This window comes from Mustelus asterias, chromosome 28, assembly GCF_964213995.1.
Source record: "Mustelus asterias chromosome 28, sMusAst1.hap1.1, whole genome shotgun sequence".
Lineage (NCBI taxonomy): Eukaryota > Metazoa > Chordata > Chondrichthyes > Carcharhiniformes > Triakidae > Mustelus > Mustelus asterias.
In genome coordinates, this window is record NC_135828.1 from 17,440,760 (window position 1) to 17,453,901 (window position 13,142).

Below are 13,142 nucleotides of genomic sequence, written 5' to 3' on the forward strand. Positions count from 1 at the left end.
TTTACCACACTAATCCCCCTAACCTACACATCTTGGGACACTAAGGAGCAATTTAGCATGGTCAATGCACCTAACCCGCACATCTTTGGAGTGTGGAAGGAAACTGCAGCACCCGGAGGAAACCCGCGCAGACACGGGGAGAATGTGCAAATTCTCTCCCTCGTAGAATCCGACAGTGCAGGAGGAGGTCATTCGGCCCATCGAGTCTGCACCGACCACAATGCCACCCAGACCCTATCCCCAAAACTCCATGCATTTACCCTAGCTAGTCCTCCTGACACTAAGGAGCAATTTAGCAATCCACCTAACCCGCACGTCTTTGGACTGTGGGAGGAAACTGGAGCACCCGGAGGAAACCCACGCAGACACGGGGAGAATGTGCAAACATTCTGTCCCTCGTGTCACAATGTCAATGAAAATGTCCACAAAATTCAGAATTTTAAAGAATGGTAACAACAATGAGAGAGAATGAGATATTCTATTTTACTAAAGACAGACATCCAGATCTGTCAAGTACATACACTGGCAGCCTTGCAACACACAGCCCCTAAGGGTCGGGACGGAGTTTGACTGTCTGCCAAGACTCAGTAATTGGAATTTCAACGTTTTATTGCTATAGCTGTAGAGATCCCCTAAGGTCCATTTGCAAACAGGCTCCATTGCAAGCACTTTTATTAAGAGGACAGTAATTGTTATGTTTTGATTTTGCCCCATCCAGATCAGACAGGATAAACAATTGTATGGGTGTATCACCAAAGTCATCAATCATTAAAACTTTACTCCGATATTAATCGAGGGGCCTGTACAGATACAGATAAATAGTTATTCATTCATACCATGTGTCCTGGACCAGCCGTGTTGTACATTTCACTAATCCTCTGCTACACAACTACTGTCAAAATATTGTGTCGTATTCTTTTTAACTTAAGCAGACATTGGTGTTATGCTACTGTAGGCGACAGAGAAGGGAATAAATATTTACCCAACAAAGAATACTAACTACAGAAATCAAATCAAAGCAAATTGACTCTTTTTCTTTAAAAAATGGATAAAAATCCATCTTAGTCTCACCAATTCCCTTTTTATTATATGAATCACTGGGTCACTCCTCACGGCAATGCCTTAACCAAACAGAGTCAAGCTGCCTGGTTTAAATTTCAAACAGTGCTTGACAGTTAACTGTCATCCACCGTTACCTGGTGCAATTTCCATAGCAGCTCCTCAAACAATTAGAGTCCACTTGCCAACCAATTAGCACTCTCTTTTCACATGTTACAATGTTGTTGTTGTCCCTGACATTGGAATTCTTGTGAGTTGTCCTGATGAGTGCAAGATGAAAAACTTCGACAATATGCCATTTTTTTTCAATACGCAAGCTATCGGATCATCAGTCACCATGCAGATATCCCTTCCATGCACAGTCTGAACTAACGTGTTAAATCTGAAGAAAGGGAATTATGAGGGAAAGGAAATTATGAATCAGTCATGTCAGCTATGACTCTCACCAACTTTTACAGATGCACCATAGAAAGCATTCTTTCTGGTTGTATCACAGCTTGGTATGGCTCCTGCTCTGCCCAAGACCGCAAGAAACTATGAAAGGTCGTGAATGTAGCCCAATCCATCACGCAAACCAGCCTCCCATCCATTGACCCTGTCTACACTTCTGGCTGCCTCGGAAAAGCAACCAGCATAATTAAGGACCCCACACACCCCGGAAATTCTCTCTTCCACCTTCTTCCTTCAGGAAAAAGATACAAAAGTCTGAGGTCACGAGAGAACCAGTGGATGTGGTGTATTTAGATTTTCAGAAGGTGAGGTCCCACACAGGAGGACAGTGTGAAAATTAGAGCACATGAGATTGGGGAAAATATACATGTATGGATTGATAATCGGTTAACAGACAGAAAGCACAGAGTAGGAGTGAACAGATCATTCTCAGGGTGGCAGGCTGTTACCACTGGGATCAATGCCAGGTCCTCAATTGTTCACAATCGATATAAAGAACCCTACGCACCCTGGACATTCTCTCTTCCACCTTCTTCAGTCAAGAAAAAGATACAAAAGTCTGAGGTCACGTACCAACCAACACAAGAACAGCTTCTTCCCTGCTGCTGTCAGACTTTTGAATGGACTTACCTTGCATTAAGTTGATCTTTCTCTACACCCTAGCTATGACTGTAACACTACATTAGAAATCATAGAAACCCTACAGTACAGAAAGAGGCCGTTCGGCCCATCGAGTCTGCACCGACCACAATCCCACCCAGGCCCTACCCCCATATCCCTACATCTTTACCCACTAATCCCTCTAACCTACGCATGTCACGACACTAAGGGCAATTTTTAGCATGGCCAATCAACCTAACCCGCACATCTTTGGACTGTGGGAAGAAACCGGAGCACCTGGAGGAAACCCACGCAGACACGAGGAGAATGTGCAAACTCCACACAGACAGTGACCCAAGCCGGGAATTAACATTCTGCACTCTCTCGTTTCCTTCTCTATGAACAGTATGTTTTGTCTGCATAACACGCAAGAAACAATACTTTTCACTGTAGTTAATACATGTGACAATAATAAATCAAATCAAATCAAATGAAGGTATGAGGAACAAGTTGGCCGTGGTGGATTGGGGAAAATACACTGAAAAAATTGGATAGGGGACTAGTATTTACAGAAATACTACACATTCTACAACAGATATACATTCTTGTAAGGTACAAACTCCTAAAGGAAAGGTAAATTAATTGTGGTTCACAAAATAAGTTAAAGTTTGCATTAGATCAAAAAAAGTGGCTTATAAAGATGCCAAAAAAAGTAGTTAGTTTGAAGATTGGGAGCATTTTGGAACCAGCAAAGGACATCTAAGAAACTGATTAAGAAAGAGAAAAGAAAATATGCGTGCTAACTCGCAATGGACATAAAGGCAGACTTCTTTAAGTATGTGAAAAGGAAAGGATTAACTGGGACAAATGCGGACCCATTACAGATAGACACAGGAAAGTTTAGAACAGGGAAATGACAGAGAAACTAAACAGTTACTTTACTTTGCATCTGTCTTCATGGATGAAATCTCCCAGAAATATTAGGCGACCGAGTGGGCTTGTGAAACTGAGAGACTAAAATAAATTAGTATTAGTAAAGAGTAGTATGTGAAAGGTTAACTGGATTGAAGGTTGATAAATCCCCTGGACCAGGTGGCTTCATCCCTGAATATGGAAGGAGGTGGCTACAGAGATGGTGGATGCATTGGCAGAAAATTCTATAAGGTTCTGGAAAGGTTCCTGCAGATGGGAAAGTAGCAGATGTAACCCACTGTTTAAGATGAGAGAAAAAGGGAGAATGGAGAACAACAGATCTGTTGGTTTGACGTCAGTTGTAAGGAAAATGCTAGATTCTGTTTGAAAGGAAGTGATGAATGGAGACGTAGGAAAGAATAATTGGGCAGAGTCAACAGGGATTAGTGAAAGGGAAATCATTTTGACAAACTTGGTGGAGGTTTCTGAGGATGTTACTCGTGACATAGATAAAGGAGAACCAGTGGATGTGGTGTATTTGGATATTCAGAAGGTGAGGTCCCACACAGGAGGACAGTGTGAAAATTAGAGCACATGAGATTGGGGAAAATATACATGTATGGATTGATAATCGGTTAACAGACAGAAAGCACAGAGTCGGAGTGAACGGATCATTCTCAGGGTGGCAGGCTGTTACCACAGGGATCAATGCTGGGCGGCACAGTAGCACAATGGTTAGCACTGCTGCTTCACAGCTCCAGGGACCTGGGTTCGATTCCCGGCTTGAGTCAGTGTCTGTGTGGAGTTTGCACATTCTCCTCGTGTCTGCGTGGGTTTCCTCCGGGTGCTCCGGCTTCCTCCCACAGTCCAAAGATGTGCGGGTTAGGTTGATTGGCCATACTAAAAAAAACAAATTGCCCTTAGTGTCCTGAGATGTGTACGTTAGAGGGATTAGTGGGTAAATGTGTGGGGGTAGGGCCTGGGCGGGATTGTGGTCGGTGCAGACTCGATGGGCCGAATGCCTCTTTCTGTACTGTAGGGTTTCTATGTTTCTATGTTTCTAATGCCAGGTCCACAACTGTTCACAATCTATATAAAGAACCCTACGCACCCCGGACATTCTCTCTTCCACCTTCTTCAGTCAAGAAAAAGATACAAAAATCTGAGGTCACGTACTAACCAACTCAAGAACAGCTTCGTCCCTGCTGCCATCAGACTTTTGAATGGACCTACCTTATAGTAAGTTGATCTTTCTCTACACCCTAGCTATGACTGTAACAGTACAAAGAACAAAGAACAACACAGCACAGGAACAGGCCCTTCGGCCCTCCAAGCCCGCGCCGCTCCCCGGTCCAGGATTGAATCCTGAATCCAGGATACATTCTGCATCCTCTCCTTTCCTTCTCTATGAACGGTATGCTTTGTCTGTGTAGTTTGCAAGAAACAATACTTTTCACTGTATCCCAATACATTTGACAATAATCAATCAAATCAAATCAAATAAATGATTTGAACATGGGGACCAATTGTAATATTTCCAGAATTGCTGATGACACAAAACGAGGTGGGAATGTAAGTTGTGAGGAGGATGCAAAGAGACTTCAAGGGGACAGGCTAAGTGAATGGGCTGGAACAGGGAAAATGGAATATAATGTGAATACATGGGATGTAAATGCTGCTCCTGGCTCCTAGTTACAGAAAAGAAACACGGTAAATGCATTGATACAGAGAAGGAAAGGATATCGGAGTATTTGTTGATGCACTCAGGCGACTTACTGTAAAACCAACACTTGACAATGATACCATGTACTTGGTCCAAATTGGAGTCTCGAGGCCCTTTAGCTTATCTTCTTTCACCACTTCCATCACTGTTCCCTGGAAAATAGTAACATGGAAACATGTCAATGGGGAATGAACATATTTATTCAGGGCAGCTTTTGATTTTTAGAATGGGTTATGATGCCATTTCCATTTGTTTGGGGGTTACCTTCATTTATAACACTGCAAAGCATTTGGATAGATACACGGATGGGAAAGGATTAGAGGGATATGGGCCAAATGCGGTCAATTGGAACTAGCTGGGAGGGCACCATGGTCGGCATGGACCAGTTGGGCCTGTTTCCGCGCTGTGTTGCTCTATGATTCTACATTTCTTTTCTTTCATCTGCTTCCTTATTGCCACCAAGGTTGTCCCCGCTCTCTCCCTCACCATCAGGTTTTCTGCATCAGCCCACGGTGAACATAATTTACTCAAAGGAATTCTGCAGTATTCTCCTGGCTTATATCTATTTTTTTCTCCTTCCTGTCAAAGAGGGTGTCCCACAACCCACTCTTCTTCAGATAAACCATATTGTTGACAAAAGATATTTTGTCGAATGCTGGGCAGTTGCCTGTCAGTCAGCATCAACTGGTTCTTTCTCCATGGTGACTCCTCTACCAATCAGCATTTGATGATGTTTATGTCATTATTTTGTAAATTGAGTTTGTGTCTTTATATGCCCTGTTTGTGAACAGAACTCCCACTCACCTGATGAAGGAGCAGCGCTCTGAAAGCTTGTGGCTTGTGCTACCAAATAAACCTGTTGGACTTTAACCTCGTGTTGTGAGACTTCTTGCTAGGCTTACCCCAGTCCAATGCCGGCATCTCCACATCATTGTTATCCTTGCCATTGTCCTGATGAGTTCAAGACGAAAAGTTTTGACAAAATGGGCAGGATTTTATGGCCTCACTTGCCCCAAAACAGTAAAATCCTGCCCGAGGTCAACGGACCTTTCCATGGCCTGCCCCTCGCCCGCTCCGATTCCCATGGCGGGCGGAACGGTGAAATTCTGGCCAATGTCTTTTTACAGCAAGTTCTGTGCTACCAACAAACTATCTATGCACCTGAGATAAATTGTCCCGAAATCCTTCTATGCTGTCCCTCCCTATGAAAACCCTTGTTAGGGGCCTGACCAAATACCTCAATAAGGGGGATTAAAAGCTCAGGCTACACTCTGGCCATCTGATTACCATGCCACAGCCCGAACTGACATTTTAGTTGCCAATTTGAGGTTTTGATGCCCCCAGCGTTCAATATGAAATGCCACGAAATGGCCTATTCTAATATTATCAAACCACAGAAGTGTCTCCATCGAAACCATCGAGTTAATTTCCAAAATAATGCATCCGCCACAATTTCACTATGTCAAAACAGGAGGTTATTTATTAAAATATTTGCTCCCGCGTCAGGGTTCGCTCATCATTTACATCGGAAGCAAAAATTCCTCTTCCGAGCAATTGTACGGGAATAAGTTGAGAATGAATAGGAAATGGGAAATTGTGTCCAATGTTTGTGTTGACTTTTTCACTGCTACTATTGTCAAGAGGAATTTAACCTCCATCCTGTACAAGGATGTGGGATGAATATTGTAGTCACTGACAATCCTCATATTAAGTTAATCTTTCTCTTACATTCTAGCTTTGACTGTAACACTACATTCTGCACTCTCTCCTTTCCTTCTCTATGACAGGTATGCTTTGTATGTATAGCGTGCAAGAAACAATACTTTTCACTGTATACTAATACATAATACAATCAAATCCAATCTACCAGGTACATTGACAATTTCAGAAAAGCTTGGCCAATCTGTGGATGACCTTGGGGTGGCACAGTGGTTAGTACTGCTGCCTCACAGTGCCAGGGACCCGGGTTCAATTCCAGCCTTGGGTGACCATCTGTGTGAAGTCTGCACGTTCTCCCTGTGTGTGCGTGGATTTCCTCCGGTTGCTCCAGTTTCCTCCCACAATCCAAAGATGTGCGGGCTAGGTGGATCGGCTATGCTAAATTGCCCCTTAGTGTCAGGGGGACTAGTAGGGTAAATATGTGGGGCTACGGAAGTAGAGCCTGGGTGAGATCGTTGTCAGTGTGGGCTGAATGGCCTCCTTTTGCACTGTAGCGATTCTATTTATCTCATTTTTGTCTCCAACCTTTCCCATCCCATTGTTCATCTCTTTTTCATTGCTGATAGTAAGATAGTTGCTCCGAATACTCCAATGTACTATCCAACATGCTTGTTCCCCTCCCTTTATCCTTCCTGGGTTCAATGACATTGCACTGTATCCAATTCCAACACATCATTCTCAAGTGCTAAGCTGTGAAAAAGAATGTTTTATATTCCGTTCATGGGATGTGGGCGTCGCTGGCTGGGTCAGCATTTATTGCCCATCCCTAATTCCCTTGAAGGGGCAGTTGAGAGTCAACCACATTGCTGCGGATCTGGAGTCACATGTAGGCCAGACCAGGTAAGCATGGCAGATTTCCTTCCGTAAAGGACATTAGTGAACCAGATGGGTTTTTCCGACAATCGGCAATAGGTCATCATTTTATTTTTAATTCCAGATTTCTATTGAATTTAAATTTCACCATCTGCCATGGCTAAGATTTGAACCCAAATCCCCAGAGTGTTACCCTGGGTCTCTGGATTACTAGTCCAGTGACGATACCACTACAACACTGCCTCCCCTAAATGCTTTCTTCCCCGCGATGCTTAATCCACAGAGTTTAAAACCCAAACTTGGTAGCATCCAGTCACATAGTTCCCACATCATAACCCATGAAAATCTTTCACTAAAGCACACTTAATGTGGCAGCTTGACAGTTGCCAAGTGAAGTTCCAGGACATCACTGCAAGAGTTCCTCAAGGTAGTGTCCGAGGCCCAACCATCTTGAGCTGCTTCATCAATGACCTTCCTTCCATTGTAAGGTCAGAAGTGGGAATGCTCACCAATGGTTTAGCACCATTCTGTGACTCCTCAGTTACTGAAACAATTCATGTCTAAATGTAGCAAGACCTGGACAACAATCAGGCTTGGGCTGACAAGTGGCAAGTTCTAAAGCAGAAACTTTTTTTTATTATTCATTTGTGGGACAGGGGCGTCACTGGCTGGGCCAGCATTTATTGCCCATCCTTAGTTGCTCTTGGAGGGCAGTTGAGAGTCAACCACATTGCAGTGGCTCTGGAGTCACGTGTAGGCCAGACCGGGTAAGGACGGCAGATTTCCTTCCCTAAAGGACATTAGTGAACCAGATGGGTTTTTCCGAGAATTGACAATGGTTTCATGGTCATCAGTAGATTCCTAATTCCAGATATTTTTTATTGAATTCAAATTCCACCACCTGCCATGGCGGGATTCGAACCCATGCTCCAGGTTATCACAGTGAAAGGATTACTTATCTATGCTCCCAATGCAATTGGAGCCTTGAAACAGGATCGCAACCATGTACTTGACAGGCTAAGCTTCTCGCACTCACGTCACCATTGGTCACATCATTGGGCTTAGCACCCTCAGAACTCCAGTGTGTGGTTATTGGCTTCTGCACTGCAAAAGTGCCAGATGAAAATATACCAACAAGAGGAAGGTTTCTTAGATCAATAAGAGTAGGGAAGGTCAGATATTTTGGTCTTTGGTCCAAATTAAAGTAGACTAAGATCAGAAAGATAATTAACATGTCATTGTTCCAGAATGCACTTGGCACTTGGTAAGATATTGATTCATAGGCGTGTTGAGACCTGAGACCCCCACCCTGTGGATTCCCAATCTTAAGATAGAGGGTAGGGAGATTGTGAGCGAGAGCCAGATTCTTCTGAAGGAAGGAAGGTGGAAAATTGGAGGTCTAGTCATCCTTGGCTACTCCAGTAAAGCAAACAGGCCTCGGCTAGGTTGCCCACCTAAACACTTGGCTGGAAGAAGGACAGTCTGAGGGGAAGATCAAAATTGACCGCGAAATAACCATTCTAGTTTGGAAACCTAGTCATTCGCCTTCATGAATCAGGAACGAGTTACTTAGGTGCAAGTTAAAGTGTTAAAAAAAAGTGCCAAAGCCATTCAGTATGAATAGAATTAAGCCCAGAATCCAGAAATTCTAGGCAACACTTCAATTTTGCCCCGTTTACCACTATCAATAAAAATAATAGAACACAGTTGGGTTGCTTTGTTAACAGAGGACTGTTCCGATTGGTCCTGTATTATTAAGAGACAGGCAATTCAGGAGCCTGAAACTATTGAGTAATCACATGCATGGCTCTAATAAGCCAAGAGATATGCATGAATCCACCCTTAATTAGGACAATACCAATTTGTTCGGACTCCATACAAATTTTAGGCCAACATACATTAGGCAAATAGCTCCAAATCATTTTCAGTATGTATAGTATTAAAGCCTTGTCTCAACCATTCTGTGCTTATACATTGCTGTACGGTATCCTGTAAAAGGGTGACATGGTGGCACAGTGGTTAGCACTGCTGCCTCACAGCACCAGGGAGCCAGGTGACTGGGTGGAGTTTGCACATTCTCCCCGTGTCTGCAGGGGTTTCCTCCTACACTCCAAAGGTGTGCTGGTTAGGTGGATTAGCCATGCGAAATTGACCCTTTGTGTCAGGGGAATTCATAGAATCCTACAGTGCAGAAGGAGGCCAATCGGCCCATCGAGTCTGCACCGACCACAATCTCACCCAGATCCTATCCCCATAACCCCATGCATTTACCCTAGCTAGTCCTCCTGTACTATAGGTCAATTTAGCATGGCCAATCCACCTAACCCGCACATTTTTTGACTGTGGGAGGAAACCGGAGCACCCGGAGGAAACCCACGCAGACACGGGGAGAACATACAAACTCCACACAGACAGTGACCCGAGCCGGGAATTGAACCCGGGTCCCTGGCGCTGTGAGGCAGCAGTGCTAACCACCGTGCCGCCCTTAGAAGATTAGAAGGCAGGAGATTTAAGAACATAGAACAGTACAGCACAGAACAGGCCCTTCGGCCCACGATGTTGTGCCGAGCTTTATCTGAAACCAAGATCAAGCTATCCCACTCCCTATCATCCTGGTGTGCTCCATGTGCCTATCCAATAACCGCTTAAATGTTCCTAAAGTTTCCGACTCTACTATCACTGCAGGCAGTCCATTCCACACCCCAACCGCTCTCTGCGTAAAGAACCTACCTCTGATATCCTTCCTATATCTCCCACCATGAACCCTATAGTTATGCCCCCTTGTAATAGCTCCATCCACCACATTGGATGTAACCCATCTGCAAACCAGATGGGTGAGCCTTCCTGCTGGGCATCTAATTATGCAAAATTAACCATATACATTTTTAAGGCACTTTTGGTGCAACGGGATTAACAGAGTAATACGTGGGGTTACGGGGATAGGGCCTGGGTGGAATGTTTGTTGGTGCAGACCCGATGGGCCGAATGGTTTTCTTCTGCAAAGAACAAAGAAAATTACAGCACAGGAACAGGCCCTTCGGCCCTCCAAGCCTGCACCGACCATGCTGCCCGAGTTAACTAAAACCCTCTACCCTTCCGGGGACCATATCCCTCTATTCCCATCCTATTCATGTACTTGTCAAGACGCCCCTTAAAAGTCACTACCGTATCCGCTTCCACTACCTCCCCCGGCAACGAGTTCCAGGCACCCACTACTCTCTGTGTAAAAAATCTGCCTCGTACATCTCCTTCAAACCTAGCCCCTCGCACCTTAAACCTGTGCCCCCTAGTAATTGACTCTTCCACCCTGGGAAAAAGCACAGTAGGGATTCTATGAAAAGATGTTCGGATATTGGAACTGGTTGTGTGATGTGCCATTAATACAATGCAGGAATTAAGAAAATGTAAAATCTGTATAATCAGAGGGAATTCAGGATCCCCAAAGACCAAATGATGTTTAACATATGTATTGTATCCCTCGCTGAAACTATTTTATAGCACAGCTACCAACAGAAACAAAGATTCTAGATTACACAGTGATCCTTTCATTTTGGTTGAACGCACTGTGTATTGAAATTCAGGACATTATGTACACGTCTCACGTCAGTTAAGACGTCAGCACCTAATTAGCAAGATTCTATCTAAATCAGGATAAAAATTAATGGAATGGTTTGAGAGTCATCAAAGCTCTGAATTCGAATCTCTGGAGTATTTAATCATACGACGGTGAATCATGCTGTGGTTAAAAAGAATAGAAATAGACAGTGTCCACCAATGCTCTCAATTTTTCTTTCATTCCTCCATAACAAAGTTCATTGAGGATTTGCAGACTGGGTGCGGCTCACTTCAACCCACTGGTTCCGGTGGAGGCAGTCACACAGTGGGGTATAGTTGCAGCCCTGGCCAATTGCTGGCATTCGGAGTCTGTTTCGAAATAGGCAGTTTTCATTTTCATTCAGAGTCGAAAGCACACAAATAAAGGAAAGATCGCCGATGTGACCTGGTTTGAAATCCGCCGAGCATCCCCACAAGGAATCACTTGGCAGCCCCTCCGCTCCTTCCAGGCTTGTTGGCTCAATGCTAATTGACTCAGCAGAAACTAAAACTCAGGAAACCCACCAGAAGATTTGCCTTCAATGCAGAATAGAAATGCTCGGGAACGTTCTCCAAATAAGGACATCAGCAACCTATGTTACCTGCCGGCTCCCAAGGTGATAGCTTGGGATTGGGGATGAAAGGGCTTCAGTTCTGGATCGATATATAACGCAATCAACTAACCTGCAAAAGACTTCTTTCTCAAGAAGAAAACACAAATATTGCCATCCTACTGGATTACCAATCATACAAATAAAAGCTAGGTTTGTACTGTCGCCTTTAATTCGCCACAAGAACTGTATATTTTCAAAAATTGTTCTTTGGGGTTTTAGTTCAATCGGGCAGCATGGTCGGTGCAGGCTTGGAGGGCCAAAGGGCCTGTTCCCGTGCTGTAATTTTCTTTCTTCTAAAAAATGAGCAATAATATTAATACTCAGTTGTTTGTGGAATTTTTCAGCTTCCCTGTTGTAGACCAACAGGGAGATAAATGCACCCACACCTCATAGAATCATAGAATCCCTATAGCGCAGAAGAGACCATTCGGTCCATCGAGTCTGCACCGACTCTCCGACAGATTATCTTACCCATGCTTTCTCCCTCGCCTTAGCCCCATAACCCAGAGCTATTTCCCATACATCGAAACTACTCATCTTGGGACACTAAGGGGCAATTTAGCATGGCCAATCCACCTAACCTGTACATCTTTGGATTGTGGGAGGAAACCGGAGCACCCGGAGGAAACCCATGGGAGAGAATGTGCAGACTCCGCACAGACAGTGACCCAAGCCAGGAATTGAACCCTGGTCCCTGGAGCTGTGAGGCAGCCATACTAACCACTGTGCCACCGTGCTGCCTCCTTGAGACTTCTCCTGCTCCACCTCCGTAAGGCGATCAGCAGAAACCTTGCTTACCGCAAACTTTCCGCCAAGGTTATGGCAGCAGAGTGTGACAACCCCAGAGGAGATTTCCGGAGTGTGTGTAATACGCAAGAATTTAACTCATTTCCAAATTTGTCATTGACTATTTTAATACAAGTAGCAACCCATTGAAAATAATCAATAACCTTTACCAGAGACGCGAGGGACACGGGAAGAATATGCAAACTCCACACAGACGCCGGAATTGAACCCGGGTCCCTGACGCTGTGAGACAGCAGTGCTAACCACTGCGCCACCGTGCCGCCCTGATGGGCAATGTGGAGGAAGCACTATTGTATAGAAGGATAATGCTTTGTTGCATGGCATCTGCAGTCCTCCTTTAAAATCATAGAATCCCTACAGTGCAGAAGGAGGACATTCGGCCCATCGAGTCTGCCCAACTCTCTGACAGAGTATCTTGCCCAGGCCCTCTCCCCCACCCTATACCCGTAACCCTGCACATTTACCATGGCTAATTCACCTAACCTGCACATGTTTGGACAGTGGGAGGAAATCGAAGCACCCGGAGGAAACCCACGCAGACACGGGGAGAATGTGCAAACTCCACACGGACAGTCACCCATGGCCAGAATTAAACCCAGGTCCCTGGCACTGTGAGGCAACCGTGCTAACCACTGTGCCACAGTACCAGTCAAGTTCAGCTTCCAACTAGGAATACCGCTTACTTTGCTTGGTTCTTACCTGATTGGAAATTAAAGGATAGGTGGATTGGCCATGCTGAATTGCCCCTTAGTTCCCAAGATGTGTAGGTTAGGTGGATTGGCCATCTTAAATTGCCCCTTAGTGTCCCAAGATGTGTCAGCTAGATGGGTTGGCCATGTTAAATTGCCCCT

At 44.6% G+C, this 13,142-nt stretch overlaps 1 protein-coding gene across 1 annotated transcript in view; it reads right to left on the reverse strand.

Annotated features, from left to right (window-relative positions):
* Positions 1-13,142, reverse strand: part of fuom (fucose mutarotase) — a 130,555-nt gene that overhangs the window by 71,838 nt on the left and 45,575 nt on the right. Inside the window, exon 4 of the mRNA XM_078199629.1 lies at positions 4,798-4,896. Coding sequence (XP_078055755.1) covers positions 4,798-4,896 — 99 coding nt within the window. The remainder of the gene's footprint in view (positions 1-4,797; positions 4,897-13,142) is intronic.